This window comes from Xenopus tropicalis, chromosome 6 (genome assembly GCF_000004195.4).
Source record: "Xenopus tropicalis strain Nigerian chromosome 6, UCB_Xtro_10.0, whole genome shotgun sequence".
Classification (NCBI taxonomy): Eukaryota; Metazoa; Chordata; class Amphibia; order Anura; family Pipidae; genus Xenopus; species Xenopus tropicalis.
Window position 1 is genome coordinate 140,361,680 of NC_030682.2, and position 15,635 is coordinate 140,377,314.

At 44.0% G+C, this 15,635-nt stretch overlaps 1 protein-coding gene across 2 annotated transcripts; it reads left to right on the forward strand.

The window, feature by feature from the left end:
* The first annotated feature begins 3 nt into the window (after window positions 1-3).
* tatdn1 (TatD DNase domain containing 1) lies at window positions 4-15,458 on the forward strand. 2 transcript variants are annotated; one of them, XM_012965171.3, is made up of 12 exons: window positions 4-91; window positions 1,662-1,727; window positions 2,299-2,348; window positions 3,136-3,199; window positions 4,997-5,140; window positions 5,600-5,642; window positions 10,817-10,902; window positions 11,827-11,867; window positions 12,874-12,950; window positions 13,071-13,141; window positions 14,163-14,289; window positions 15,167-15,458. In XM_012965171.3, the coding sequence occupies exons 2-12, from the start codon at window positions 1,688-1,690 to the stop codon at window positions 15,267-15,269; spliced, it is 846 nt and encodes a 281-aa protein (XP_012820625.1). In that variant the 5' UTR covers window positions 4-91; window positions 1,662-1,687; the 3' UTR covers window positions 15,270-15,458. The 2 variants fall into 2 exon arrangements, with proteins under 2 accessions (XP_012820625.1, XP_002938706.1); XM_002938660.5 differs by lacking the exon at window positions 4-91 and adding an exon at window positions 103-165.
* The last annotated feature ends 177 nt before the right edge of the window (window positions 15,459-15,635 follow it).

Here is a 15,635-nt window from a genome sequence, read left to right on the forward strand (position 1 = left end):
GGCGTTCTGTCGTACGTGGCGTTCGCGTTGATCTTCGCTGGGTGCAGCAATATGGCCGCCAATGATCACGTGGATTGAGGCGGCCTATGAGGTAAGAGCGCAGGGCATTGTGGGTATTCCGCAGGCAGATACCCTGAGCCAACATGTCACTGTACCGATTCATTGGTGAGAATATGGCAGAGTTTTCGGCATATCGTTACTGTTCGACAGTCATTCATATATTGTACTAATGGGCCTGGGGCCCTACATTCTGTCAGAGCGTTCACTGGTTGGAAAGTCTTTATCAACCACTGGGGAAGATATACAATGCAAAGGGTCTGTGGCTGTTACTGAACTACAGTTCCCAGCAGTCTCTGCTAGTAGTGTTACTGAACTACAGCTCCCAGCAGTCTCTGTTAGTAGTGTTACTGAACTACAGTTCCCAGCAGTCTCTGCTAGTAGTGCTACTGAACTACAGTTCCCAGCAGTCTCTGCTAGTAGTGCTACTGAACTACAGTTCCCAGCAGTCTCTGCTAGTAGTGCTACTGAACTACAGTTCCCAGCAGTCTCTGCTAGTAGTGCTACTGAACTACAGTTCCCAGCAGTCTCTGCTAGTAGTGCTACTGAACTACAGTTCCCAGCAGTCTCTGCTAGTAGTGCTACTGAACTACAGTTCCCAGCAGTCTCTGCTAGTAGTGCTACTGAACTACAGTTCCCAGCAGTCTCTGCTAGTGGTGCTACTGAACTACAGTTCCCAGCAGTCTCTGCTAGTATAGCTTACTGAACTACAGCTCCCAGCAGTCTCTGCTAGTATAGCTACTGAACTACAGCTCCCAGCAGTCTCTGCTAGTATAGCTACTGAACTACAGTTCCCAGCAGTCTCTGCTAGTAGTGTTACTGAACTACAGTTCCCAGCAGTCTCTGCTAGTAGTGTTACTGAACTACAGTTCCCAGCAGTCTCTGCTAGTAGTGTTACTGAACTACAGTTCCCAGCAGTCTCTGCTAGTAGTGCTACTGAACTACAGTTCCCAGCAGTCTCTGCTAGTAGTGTTACTGAACTACAGTTCCCAGCAGTCTCTGCTAGTAGTGTTACTGAACTACAGTTCCCAGCAGTCTCTGCTAGTAGTGCTACTGAACTACAGCTCCCAGCAGTCTCTGCTAGTAGTGCTACTGAACTACAGTTCCCAGCAGTCTCTGCTAGTAGTGTTACTGAACTACAGTTCCCAGCAGTCTCTGCTAGTAGTGCCACATAGGCCTGGAGTGCTGGACACTGCAAGATGCTATGGGTGCCACTGGAGCTTGCACTCTCCTCATTACATTGTCACCAGCAGCCAAGTACCCTGCATGGTAAACAGTATAAATAATGATACATTTAGAGCTTAATATTCCCATTAAGCAGATGACTGGAAATAAAACACACAAGCTGCAGTATGGCAGCACCCACTTCTAAATATAAAGGCAAATCTGCTGAGCTGGGATGTTCTGTAGGTGAATGTAGCGCCAGACCCTGGGATGGGATCTGTGTATTTATGTACTTGGAAGCTGCCATATTGCCGCTGCGATTATTGAACGTTAAACATTTGCCACAGACCCAATTAAGGGTCGTTTGCTCTGGAAAAGCACATGTACTGTCTCTTTAAGAAAATGCCACTGAGAAGTTTTTTTTTTTATTTTTGTTGCAGATATTGGCATCAATTTAACAGACCCCATGTTCAGGGGGCTCTACAGGGGCACTAGGAAGCACCAAGGTAAGGCTCACTGGCCATTCTAACTGATAATGAGAATGTTATAGAATCTCCTATTCCTAGCAACTTTTCAATTGGACATTTTTATAGTTTTTTTTAATTATTTGCCTTCCTCGTCTGCCTCTTTCCAGCTTTCAAACGGGGTCACTGACCCCAGCAACCAAAAAACTGTTGCTCTGTGAGGCTTTGATGTTATTGTTACTTTGTATTCCTTATCTTTCTCCCTTTCCTATTTATCTTATAGTCTCTCATTCAATCCAGTGTATGGTTACTAAGTTAAATAGGACCCTAGCAACCAGAAATCTGCTCATATTCCAAACGGATATTCAAAAAAAATGAGGCCCAATTGGAGGTGCATTAAATTCTGTCCTCCACTCAAGGAGATAGTTAATACATTAGAGGTAAAAAGCTCAGGAACTGCCCCATATGCCAGGGCCTTTAGGGTATGTACCAAACGCACAGGCCTTTCATGCAGACTTGTTGGGCCAAAAGCACTCAGATCTGTGCCTCAGGGGATTGGCCAGTTGGTCAGAGCTGATTGTGTGCAGAATAAATGATTTGTGCCATTTTGCAGATGACTTTGCAGATATAATAGAGCGGGCAGTCAGAGCCGGAGTGCAGAAGGTAAGTGACCTGTCCATCCATACATTACATTAATTGCACTTTTGCCCTGCAGTTGGTTATAGGGCCCATGTTGTCCGGGGTACAATTTGCCCCAGTGCAGTAACTTTAGTCTGTAGATGAATTTTAATGAATTTGGGCATTAAGGCCTCTTTATGGTCTGTGTTTGTTCGGGTTTAGCTCAGAGCAGCCAATCACAGATTCATGAATGATGGGGGCCCCATACCACTACATTAGCACGGCCCTCCCCCCAAAGAGGCCCCAGTTACCTATTGGCCCTGGGATGTGGGCCCTGCCAAAAAGATAAAATGATAAAAAATGATAAAAAAAAAAAAGCATTCATGTCAATGACTCTGATCACTCCAAGGCCACTCCCCAAATATGCCAAACCCCACCCACAATCTACACAAACTCCACCCACTCCTGCATCTGGGGACTCGTGAGTGCAGTACCCCCTGTACCCCACTGATGACGGCTTTGGTCTCAGAATGTGGGAGTGTCTGGCCGGTGACAACCACTTAGCCATAAGAATTAGCAGCCTCGCAGTATAACGATCACAGCTAACAGCTGATTGGTTGTTGTGCTGCACTGAAGCAAATGGGGGCTTTTGTCTGAAATAAGGTTTAAAGTGCCTGACGTTACACTGACTTCTACATTGATAAAGTGCTTTTCCCTTATGATGACCCCATGGTCCCTCCGCTTCCCATACCGGCCTCGCTGTACTGTATTTGTTGTTGCACGCGGTGCCCGTTGTGTATCTACTCATCCAATAAACATTTTGTCCCTTCAGTTTATGATCACCGGAGGGAACCTGCACGAGAGTAAAGAAGCCATACAGCTTGCGCAGTCCAACGGTACTTCCCATTCATTTGGTAGAGATGGAGCAGGAGTGTAAAAGCAAAAGCCTAATAAGCAGTAAAATACCTGCTGTATTATCCATACAACTATGGCCCTGTACTATGCACAATTCAGCAGGAACAGCCCCCTAAGTTTGCTCATAGCCTGTACAGAGAGATACCATAAAACTATGGCAGCATAGGGATTCCCCTGTACTAAGCACAATTCAGCAGGAACAGCCCCTAAGTTTGCTCATAGCCTGTACAGAGATACCATAAAACTATGGCAGCATAGGGATTCCCCTGTACTAAGCACAATTCAGCAGGAACAGCCCCCTAAGTTTGCTCATAGCCTGTACAGAGAGATACCATAAAACTATGGCAGCATAGGGATTCCCCTGTACTAAGCACAATTCAGCAGGAACAGCCCCCTAAGTTTGCTCATAGCCTGTACAGAGAGATACCATAAAACTATGGCAGCATAGGGATTCCCCTGTACTAAGCACAATTCAGCAGGAACAGCCCCTAAGTTTGCTCATCGCCTTTACAGAGAGATACCATAAAACTATGGCACATAGGGATTCCCCTGTACTAAGCACAATTCAGCAGGAACAGCCCCCTAAGTTTGCTCATCGCCTGTACAGAGAGATACCCATAAAACTATGGCACATAGGGATTCCCCTGTACTAAGCACAATTCAGCAGGAACAGCCCCTAAGTTTGCTCATAGCCTGTACAGAGATACCATAAAACTATGGCAGCATAGGGATTCCCCTGTACTAAGCACAATTCAGCAGGAACAGCCCCCTAAGTTTGCTCATAGCCTGTACAGAGAGATACCATAAAACTATGGCAGCATAGGGATTCCCCTGTACTAAGCACAATTCAGCAGGAACAGCCCCCTAAGTTTGCTCATAGCCTGTACAGAGAGATACCATAAAACTATGGCAGCATAGGGATTCCCCTGTACTAAGCACAATTCAGCAGGAACAGCCCCCTAAGTTTGCTCATCGCCTTTACAGAGAGATACCATAAAACTATGGCAGCATAGGGATTCCCCTGTACTAAGCACAATTCAGCAGGAACAGCCCCCTAAGTTTGCTCATAGCCTGTACAGAGAGATACCATAAAACTATGGCAGCATAGGGATTCCCCTGTACTAAGCACAATTCAGCAGGAACAGCCCCCTAAGTTTGCTCATCGCCTTTACAGAGAGATACCATAAAACTATGGCACATAGGGATTCCCCTGTACTAAGCACAATTCAGCAGGAACAGCCCCCTAAGTTTGCTCATCGCCTGTACAGAGAGATACCCATAAAACTATGGCACATAGGGATTCCCCTGTACTAAGCACAATTCAGCAGGAACAGTCCCTAAGTTTGCTCATCGCCTGTACAGAGAGATACCATAAAACTATGGCAGCATAGGGATTCCCCTGTACTAAGCACAATTCAGCAGGAACAGCCCCCTAAGTTTGCTCATAGCCTGTACAGAGAGATACCATAAAACTATGGCAGCATAGGGATTGCCCTGTACTAAGCACAATTCAGCAGGAACAGCCCCCTAAGTTTGCTCATAGCCTGTACAGAGAGATACCATAAAACTATGGCAGCATAGGGATTGCCCTGTACTAAGCACAATTCAGCAGGAACAGCCCCCTAAGTTTGCTCATAGCCTGTACAGAGAGATACCATAAAACTATGGCAGCATAGGGATTGCCCTGTACTAAGCACAATTCAGCAGGAACAGTCTCTCAAACAGACCTTACCTAGGGTTTTCGTTCTATTATAAAAACATATTTCTGTTCCCGTTAGATCACTTTTACAGCACAGTGGGCTGCCACCCGACCCGATGTGGAGAGTTTGAGCAGGGGGACCCTGAGCAGTATTTGGCTGAGCTGCAGGATCTGCTGGAAAATAACAAAGGCAAAGTTGTGGCTGTTGGCGAATGCGGCCTGGGTGCGTATGTAGGAACCCTGTGGTGGTATCTGTGCTGTGTGGGCAGGCAGAAGGGCAGATTTAGCAGAAAGCAACAAAACAATTTGAGTTGATCGGTGGGGCCAAGGGTTAATAAAGTGGATAAACGTCCTGAATTTCCTTCTAGAAAATCTCTGTTAAATCTGCCCCTTTTACAAGCAGAAGTAATGGTCAGAGGCCAGTGGCTCTACAGCGCCCCCTACAGCATCAGGCATTACATAATTTTACAGGAATCCACCGATTGGCCACTTGGCTGTTAAATTCTGACCCTGATGCAAGCCTGGGGAAATGCATTAATAAGATAAGTGATGCCTTGTCCAATATCTGCATATCACTACCCACAATTCCTAGCTGCTGTGTAATAGATGGTGCTGGTATGATTTGCTTGGATCCTATTGGAGCAGACGGACTGCCCTAAATATTATTGCTCTTCTCTTTTAGACTTTGATCGGCTGGAATTCTGCCCCAAGGAAACACAGCTAAAGTAAGGAACTGTGCATACCGCCAGTGGGGATATATATTAGAGGAGAACCCCGCACTACCACTCAAATATAGGGTGCTCAGTGTGTAATAGTAATTAAAGCAAGGAAAAGAAAAAAGAACACATTTAACCCGGCACACCTATAAGTAACCATAAAAACAATTCTTTATTATATACCAAGTAAAAAAATTTTTTAAAATGAGGGAAGACAAAAAGGAGATTTAAAATCAAAACCCTATACCTAAGAAAAAGTGACACTGACAGATCTATAGGTCAAGATCTCTCTATTGAGATATATCAGGGTTTGTTGCTATTTAGATCAAATCTAACAAGTAAGTAACAAATGTGTTGCAACACACCAATTCCCTGATTGAATAGAGGGGACTTGTACTTTATTGCAACAAATGTATCGGGTTCGTAGCACTCAGATTATCTTAACACGGGTAAGTATCTTAAACTATTTCCCAAATTTTTATTACTATGCTTCATATATTGCCGTTTTTCTATATAATAAAAAACAATACCCCAGTCTGTGTGAGATTAAGTACTCATCTATTATTATTGTCCAAATAGTGTGTGAATATGTATTTAGATCATGACATACTATAACTGATAGTGTGACATATTCTCCCCACACGCCAAAAGGTTTGTAGGATGTGTCATATTAATGACATTGGTTTTAATTCAATATATCAGGTAAGTATCAAGTGTACTAGAAATCCAAGGAGTTCTGATTTCCCCGTAAGTAGTGGCCAAATTGCCACCACTTAGTTCACTATATCAGGTAAGTGATAGGTACTGGAGATCGAACTCCTCGGACTCTACCATAAGTAGTAGCTAAACGCGTATAGTTTGCGTAGGATTCTAGCTATGGCGACAGGCCCTGTTTTCAGATACTTATACCTATTACACTGCAAGATAGTGTGAATCCGTTGGACAGCGCTTATATCGCATAAAGTTCGCTGTTGGTAAGCTGTTCATACCACCTAATCACCACTATTCATGGAGCACACTGGTATGGTAAAGTGTGCTGGCATCACACCCTCATAGTACCCAGAGTCTGGCAAATCCCACTAAATAACAGACTGTATCAAGCTCTGTCTTATTCATTGCCCTGACTTAATCACCCAGGAACAAAAGAGTAATACGGTACCGCGCATTCGCAGCCCCAACTATCCCCTTGAAAACAATGTCTTGATATCAAGGAGGGCAACTTAGCGGTCTAGGTGTTCGGCAATCATTCAGCAACTAATCCGGGCTAAGCCCACTATGAGATACTTCGTTAAGCCCTCAAGACGCCGGCTGCGCAATCAACACCCAAAACTGTCACTTGTTATTATTTGACTACCGTTATTAGGGAACTAGCGTATAGTATGTTTATCGCTGTTCCCCCACTGCCTTGATCATACAGGGGGTGAATATTTGGGTACAATGTTACCGGTGCTTAGGCTGAGAATTCACACGGGGCTCAGGCAGAGTCCTTCCAAACGGCACGGAGCTCTAATAGCTCCCAGTCGTTCCAAGGTGCGCGGAGCTCAAACAGCTCCCGATCACCCAGAGCTCAGGCAGCTCCCAGCCGTTTAGGATTTACGCAGAGCTCAGACAGCTCCCAGCCGTTTACAGATACATGGAGCTCAGGCAGCTCCCAGCCATTTAAATTAACACAGAGCTCGGACAATCCCAATCCGTCCGAAATTACCCGGAGCTCAGGCAGCTCCCAGCCATTATCTAATACAACCTTAATTGGTGCTTCCGTAACTCCAACTCGAGCAGCTAATCTGTAATATTACTTAAGGAAAACAGTGTTCCTGTGCCTACTACTTGAACAATTTACCTCGGCACAGGAATTGTTAGCAGGGAAGAGCCCAATCAATCCCGTATCACATCACACAAAAGGTACAAAAAAGTCGTCCCCGCTAATAAAGTCAGTAAGATCCTTGTGCCTACTACTCAATATTTGTTACCTCGGCACTAGGATCATAGGTATAGGGTATAAACGCCGACGCGCGTTTCGCTTAAAAGCTTTATCAAGGCAAATCTCGAGATTCGCCTTGATAAAGCTTTTAAGCGAAACGCGCGTCGGCGTTTATACCCTATACCTATGATCCTAGTGCCGAGGTAACAAATATTGAGTAGTAGGCACAAGGATCTTACTGACTTTATTAGCGGGGACGACTTTTTTGTACCTTTTGTGTGATGTGATACGGGATTGATTGGGCTCTTCCCTGCTAACAATTCCTGTGCCGAGGTAAATTGTTCAAGTAGTAGGCACAGGAACACTGTTTTCCTTAAGTAATATTACAGATTAGCTGCTCGAGTTGGAGTTACGGAAGCACCAATTAAGGTTGTATTAGATAATGGCTGGGAGCTGCCTGAGCTCCGGGTAATTTCGGACGGATTGGGATTGTCCGAGCTCTGTGTTAATTTAAATGGCTGGGAGCTGCCTGAGCTCCATGTATCTGTAAACGGCTGGGAGCTGTCTGAGCTCTGCGTAAATCCTAAACGGCTGGGAGCTGCCTGAGCTCTGGGTGATCGGGAGCTGTTTGAGCTCCGCGCACCTTGGAACGACTGGGAGCTATTAGAGCTCCGTGCCGTTTGGAAGGACTCTGCCTGAGCCCCGTGTGAATTCTCAGCCTAAGCACCGGTAACATTGTACCCAAATATTCACCCCCTGTATGATCAAGGCAGTGGGGGAACAGCGATAAACATACTATACGCTAGTTCCCTAATAACGGTAGTCAAATAATAACAAGTGACAGTTTTGGGTGTTGATTGCGCAGCCGGCGTCTTGAGGGCTTAACGAAGTATCTCATAGTGGGCTTAGCCCGGATTAGTTGCTGAATGATTGCCGAACACCTAGACCGCTAAGTTGCCCTCCTTGATATCAAGACATTGTTTTCAAGGGGATAGTTGGGGCTGCGAATGCGCGGTACCGTATTACTCTTTTGTTCCTGGGTGATTAAGTCAGGGCAATGAATAAGACAGAGCTTGATACAGTCTGTTATTTAGTGGGATTTGCCAGACTCTGGGTACTATGAGGGTGTGATGCCAGCACACTTTACCATACCAGTGTGCTCCATGAATAGTGGTGATTAGGTGGTATGAACAGCTTACCAACAGCGAACTTTATGCGATATAAGCGCTGTCCAACGGATTCACACTATCTTGCAGTGTAATAGGTATAAGTATCTGAAAACAGGGCCTGTCGCCATAGCTAGAATCCTACGCAAACTATACGCGTTTAGCTACTACTTATGGTAGAGTCCGAGGAGTTCGATCTCCAGTACCTATCACTTACCTGATATAGTGAACTAAGTGGTGGCAATTTGGCCACTACTTACGGGGAAATCAGAACTCCTTGGATTTCTAGTACACTTGATACTTACCTGATATATTGAATTAAAACCAATGTCATTAATATGACACATCCTACAAACCTTTTGGCGTGTGGGGAGAATATGTCACACTATCAGTTATAGTATGTCATGATCTAAATACATATTCACACACTATTTGGACAATAATAATAGATGAGTACTTAATCTCACACAGACTGGGGTATTGTTTTTTATTATATAGAAAAACGGCAATATATGAAGCATAGTAATAAAAATTTGGGAAATAGTTTAAGATACTTACCCGTGTTAAGATAATCTGAGTGCTACGAACCCGATACATTTGTTGCAATAAAGTACAAGTCCCCTCTATTCAATCAGGGAATTGGTGTGTTGCAACACATTTGTTACTTACTTGTTAGATTTGATCTAAATAGCAACAAACCCTGATATATCTCAATAGAGAGATCTTGACCTATAGATCTGTCAGTGTCACTTTTTCTTAGGTATAGGGTTTTGATTTTAAATCTCCTTTTTGTCTTCCCTCATTTTAAAAAATTTTTTTACTTGGTATATAATAAAGAATTGTTTTTATGGTTACTTATAGGTGTGCCGGGTTAAATGTGTTCTTTTTTCTTTTCCTTGCTTTATTTACCGCCAGTGGGGAGACCTGATGTTTCTGGGCCCCACAGTAAAATCAGTTTAGGGCCCCCCCATACCATTACATATAGGACATTTTATATTTACATTTAAAGCGTGTATCCAAACTAGTTTTAAGGCAGTGCCCGCTATAACTCCTGGACCCCTAGCAACTGCAGGGTCTGCTTCCCCTTTAATACAACAGTTATTATGTACAGTGCCCCCTATAACATCTGGACCCCCTAGCAACTGCAGGGTCTGCTTCCCCTTTAATACAACAGTTATTATGTACAGTGCCCCCTATAACTCCTGAACCCCCTAGCAACTGCAGGGTCTGCTTCCCCTTTAATACAACAGTTATTATGTACAGTGCCCCCTATAACTCCTGAACCCCCTAGCAACTGCAGGGTCTGCTTCCCCTTTAATACAACAGTTATTATGTAGTGCCCCCTATAACTCCTGAAACCCTAGCAACTGCAGGGTCTGCTTCCCCTTTAATACAACAGTTATTATGTAGTGCCCCCTATAACTCCTGGACCCCCTAGCAACTGCAGGGTCTGCTTCCCCTTTAATACAACAGTTACTATGTACAGTGCCCCCTATAACATCTGGACCCCCTAGCAACTGCAGGGTCTGCTTCCCCTTTAATACAACAGTTATTATGTACAGTGCCCCCTATAACATCTGGACCCCCTAGCAACTGCAGGGTCTGCTTCCCCTTTAATACAACAGTTATTATGTACAGTGCCCCCTATAACTCCTGAACCCCCTAGCAACTGCAGGGTCTGCTTCCCCTTTAATACAACAGTTATTATGTACAGTGCCCCCTATAACTCCTGAACCCCCTAGCAACTGCAGGGTCTGCTTCCCCTTTAATACAACAGTTATTATGTAGTGCCCCCTATAACTCCTGAAACCCTAGCAACTGCAGGGTCTGCTTCCCCTTTAATACAACAGTTATTATGTAGTGCCCCCTATAACTCCTGGACCCCCTAGCAACTGCAGGGTCTGCTTCCCCTTTAATACAAGTTATTATGTAGTGCCCCCTATAACTCCTGAAACCCTAGCAACTGCAGGGTCTGCTTCCCCTTTAATACAACAGTTATTATGTAGTGCCCCCTATAACTCCTGAAACCCTAGCAACTGCAGGGTCTGCTTGCTCCTTAATACAACAGTTATTATGTACAGTGCCTTTCTCTACAGGTACTTTGAGAAGCAGTTCGAACTGGCAGAGAGGAGCCGACTGCCAATGTTTCTGCACTGCAGGAATGCACACACGGAGTTCCTGGGTAAGGGAATGTTGCTTACTAAACAAGGAAATGCTATGCAGTGTTACAGAACTTCCTTATTGGGCTGGAAATGTAAAGGGCAAGTAAAGCCCTGCCTGCAGTTAGCTTGGGTTAAGGCACAGGGCTGCTTTACTGCTTTATACCCTGTTCTCTGGGCAATGTTTCCTCATCATCATCATATTTTATTTATACAGGGCCAGGATATTACACAACACTTATAGGGCATAGCAGCTATATGGGTGCTAGAGTCCCCATTACCCTAGCAACCAGGCAGTGGTTTAAATGAGAAAGTGAAATATTAATAGATGTGAGTCTGAATAGAAAGAAAAGTAATAGTGAAAATAACAATGAAATTGTAGCCTCAAAGAACCATGATTGTTTGGCTGCCGGGGCCAGTGACCCCCTATAAAAAGACGCCAAAGTCAGAAAATGAAAGCAAATAATAAAAAAAACTTATAAAATGAAGACCCACTGAAAACCTGCTAAGAACTGGCCATTCTATAACAAAGCAAAGGTTGATTTAAAGGGGACCTGTCACCCAGACAGAAAAAGCTGTAAAATAAAAGTCCTTCTCAAATTAAACATGCAACCCAAATTCTTTAGATAGAGAGGCGGGGCAGACGATTACTTTCACTTTACATTCAGCATTTCCTAGATGTCACTGCACCCCCCCCCCCCCCTTCTCACCATCTAATTGTGTATCCCGTGCATGGGCATCAGGTCCCTTTATAACAGTGCCCACTAAATGGCATCTTCCTGCTTACTATGATTGGGAATTGAAGGCCGAAGGAAGTTTAATATTATTTTTATGGTGTAAGTGAAGTTTATTTTGCTTAAACACAGTAGAAACACGTTTGGAATTATTTCCTAGGATGATAGGTTTTTATTAACTGTTACAAAAGGACTTTTTGTTTTTACGTGCAGATATAATGCAGAGGAACAGAGACCGGTGCGTTGGGGGTGTAGTAAGTACCAAAGTCATTATTATTGTCCCTATAACCTGGCATAGATGCCTTACAGTGGAACCAAGGAATTAGTATTAAAACATTGTGCCAGTTGCAGTGCATTCACTTCTGATCATTACATTCCTTCTTATACACAGGACATTAAAGGGGAACTCCGGCTTCCGAACCAAAATTTGTTACAGAGCCCCACACAGCACAGAAACCCCTAATATCCCTATCACTGTAATCTGTTCCTTCAAACAGTAGGAATAAATACCATTTTATATGCTGAAATCCAGCTGCAAAACAGTTCTTCTCTTTCTGCATCATTTGAAATCCTGGCAGGGGAGGAGGGACTGGAACACTGATGTTACACATTGTAACAACTTCCCCACAGCTTACAGACAGCATGCAGGAACTACATAACCCACAATGCATTGCACTGGGATGTTCCTTTCCTTATTGACATCATGTGTGCAGCAGGGAATCGTGGGATTGGGAGGAGGCAGGCTGAAGGCAGGCTGAGGAGAGGCGACTACTGTTACATTTATTTGAGTCACAAAGTAGTCAGCCAGACCAACAGGGTGCGGGGCTTAGAAACTGTTCCAGGCCATATTAAATATGAAAAGGCTGCATATTTTTTAATTGTTGAATTTTGCAAAGTTGCTTGAAATTATGTTTACTTTTCAAAAAGCTTAAATTGTGTGTTGAGTTCCCCATTAATGTACCTTGCCATTTCCCTTCCTCCTGGCTGCAGATCCCATTTTTGTCCAGTAGGTGGCACCCATGCCTTTACTGCTATCTTAGTTACTGAAATGTGATTCAAGTTGAAGTTGGGCTATAGGCCCCATTAGCCACTCAGGCTGCCTCTAGAATACAGACCCCTCTCACAGAAAGTCTGCCATTGGTTGGAGAGAAGTGCAATAGCCTGCAGTGAGGGTATGGCACTAGTACATTCGCTCCTGTGCTGCTTGGGGTGAGTCTGCGCCCCTGTATAGCTGTATTGTTCGGTTCTGTCTCTTTTTAGGTTCATTCATTCGATGGCACAAAGGAAGATGCAGAGGCCATAATCGGGCTGGACCTGTATATTGGGATTAACGGCTGGTGGGTCTGTTTGTTCCTGTATAAAACATGGAAATGGAACTGCTGTGCATTACGCTGTCAATTCCACTCTCTGCTCTCAGTAGAATATTATTATGATTATGATTTTCCCCCCCATTTCAGCTCATTGAAAACAGCGTCCAACCTGGAGGTTCTCAAGTCGATACCGAGTGAGAGACTGATGATAGAAACAGGTGAGGCAGCCTGGAGTCCCATTCCCACTGCAGAGTTCTCGGCTATTTCTACTGTATATAAAGACTGTATGGGGGAAGCAGAAAGGAACCAGTTCCAATGCTATACTGGTAATATGACATATGCCCCTCCCACAAGCCCCCTGTAACTGCAGGAGAGGATTTGTGTTAGTGCCCATACTAGCAGGGTTGCCATTACCCCCATAGCAACACGGACACTGATGCCAGTCCCTCCTGTCCCCCTTGATGGCCGCCCTGTATATGAATGACCAACAATAACGTTGGCATAGGTCTAGTAACCCATAGCAATCATTTTAGTTATTAAAGCGGTGATTTACTTTTAAGTTGACTGTGAGTATGCTATATAATAGCCAGTTCTTAGCAACTTTTCAATTGGTCTTCTTTTTTTATTTAGCATTTTTGAATTATTTGCTTTCCTTTTCTGACTCTTTCCAGCTTTCAAACAGGGGTCACTGACCCCGGCAGCCAAAAAACAAAACAAAAAAATGATTGACATGTGAGGCTACAAATTCATTGTTATTGCTACTTTTTATGACTTATTTGAGACCCATTCCTATTCATATTCCAGTCTCTCATTTAAACCACTGCCTGGTTGCTAGGGTCATTGAGACTCTAGCAACTGTATAGCTGCTAAAATTCCAAACTGAAGAGTTGCTGAATAAAAGGCTTTTTAAAAAAGCACAAATAATAATAAAAAAAAGACCAATTGCAGACTGTTTCAGAATAGCATTGTCTACAACTCACTTAATTAAAAACTGAAGAACTTCTTTAAAGAGATGGCCAGTCACCTACTGATTGGCTGATGAGTTAATATATATGATCTCGACAGGTTCCAGCTGGCGTTTTTATTCATTCGAGTTTCTGGCGACAAAGAGCCCAAACTGAAAAAATCATACTTTAGTAAATGCCCCCTAACATGTAAGGGCCTATTCTGCCCCCAGCCGGGCCTGCTGGAATGTTCATTCTCACTGTAATGATGAGCAAATTTATGTGCTTGTTACAGACGCCCCGTGGTGTGGGGTGAAGAATACTCATGCTGGGTCGAAGTTTGTAAAAACAACATTTCCAACAAAAAAGAAGTGGGAAGCAGGTTATTGTCTGAAGGACAGAAATGAGCCCTGTAACATCATGTAAGTACTGTGTCCTGCTATATTAGGGCTCACATTAAAGGAGAACTAAAGCCTAAAAAACATCATGGCAGAAACTGCACCATCTATAGGCACCATCTCTCCCTGCTATATCATACCCTACTATAGAGGTAATACAGAATTAGGGTAGAGATAGCCAGATACACAGTAGGACTACTGAAACATGTCTTAACCAAAATGAGTTCTGTGAAATGCAGAAGGAAATGAGTGATGCACATATCAGTGTATGAGCCATTATACGGATGGGAAAGGCAAGAGTGAAAGAATAAAAGGCCATTTATTGTGTAGCACAGTATTAAGGGAATGTAATGAGAGAAGGGCAGGGCAGTCTGCTGAATGGAGCAGGGCTCCTATACGAGTTACAGAAGGATCTGATCAGGATGACAGGTATAATGTTAGCTTTAGGCCTGTTCCAGTCAGCCATGGGAAGGGATTACTTGGTGCCAAGAAGTACTGGATTTTCGGGAAGTTTCAGCGCAAGAAACCTGCCCAGATAGGAGGAGAACAGGGAACAATAATAATTAACATTAGGATGTAGAAATACCAGCACAATCCTGAGAACACTGGGCCCCATTGTGTAACATCTGAGCAGCTCATGGATCTCACCCTGCAGCACTGTGTGTGTATAATGCTCCTTGGTGTTTCTTATACTCTGACTTCATGGGATTGGAACCAGCATTATATACACTGTTGTCTGCAGCAATGATAAATCAGTAGGCTACTACCTTAGTGCCTCATTGGTTAGCAGGGCACTATGGGTACCGGCACAGTCTCTAGCTACACACAGTAATTGTGCAGTTCCATCATTCCATTGTATGTATATATCCCTTGGTAACATCTACCCTTTGTGCCCCTGCAGACAAGTGCTGGAGATTATGGCCTCGGCCAGGGAAGAGGACCCATCGGAGCTCTCCAAGACCCTGTACAACAACACAGTGAAAGTGTTTTTCCCAGCAGCATAAAGGCACAGGGATGGACAATAAAGGGTGTTTATCTTGGGGGCAATCTGCAGCTTTATTCGCCTCTGGATGGGACTGGGCCAGATGTGCAGAACAGGAGCGGTACCATTGGCCCAGGAGTTGCTTTATACATCAGAGATTGGTTATACAGCAATATCGCCTTACAGTAACATAAAGAGATTTTGGGGCTCATAGTTTTTTCCCATTTTTTTTAGTTATTTACATTTATGTTCTTCCTGAAATTTAAAATGCTTTTTGGTTGGCAAGTAACCTAAGAATTCTGTCTATAGAGGCCAACTTTCACTATTCATGTTCCAGTCGGCCCCTCTAAATTCCTTGCCTTGAGATGGCACTGGCCCCACTGTGTTT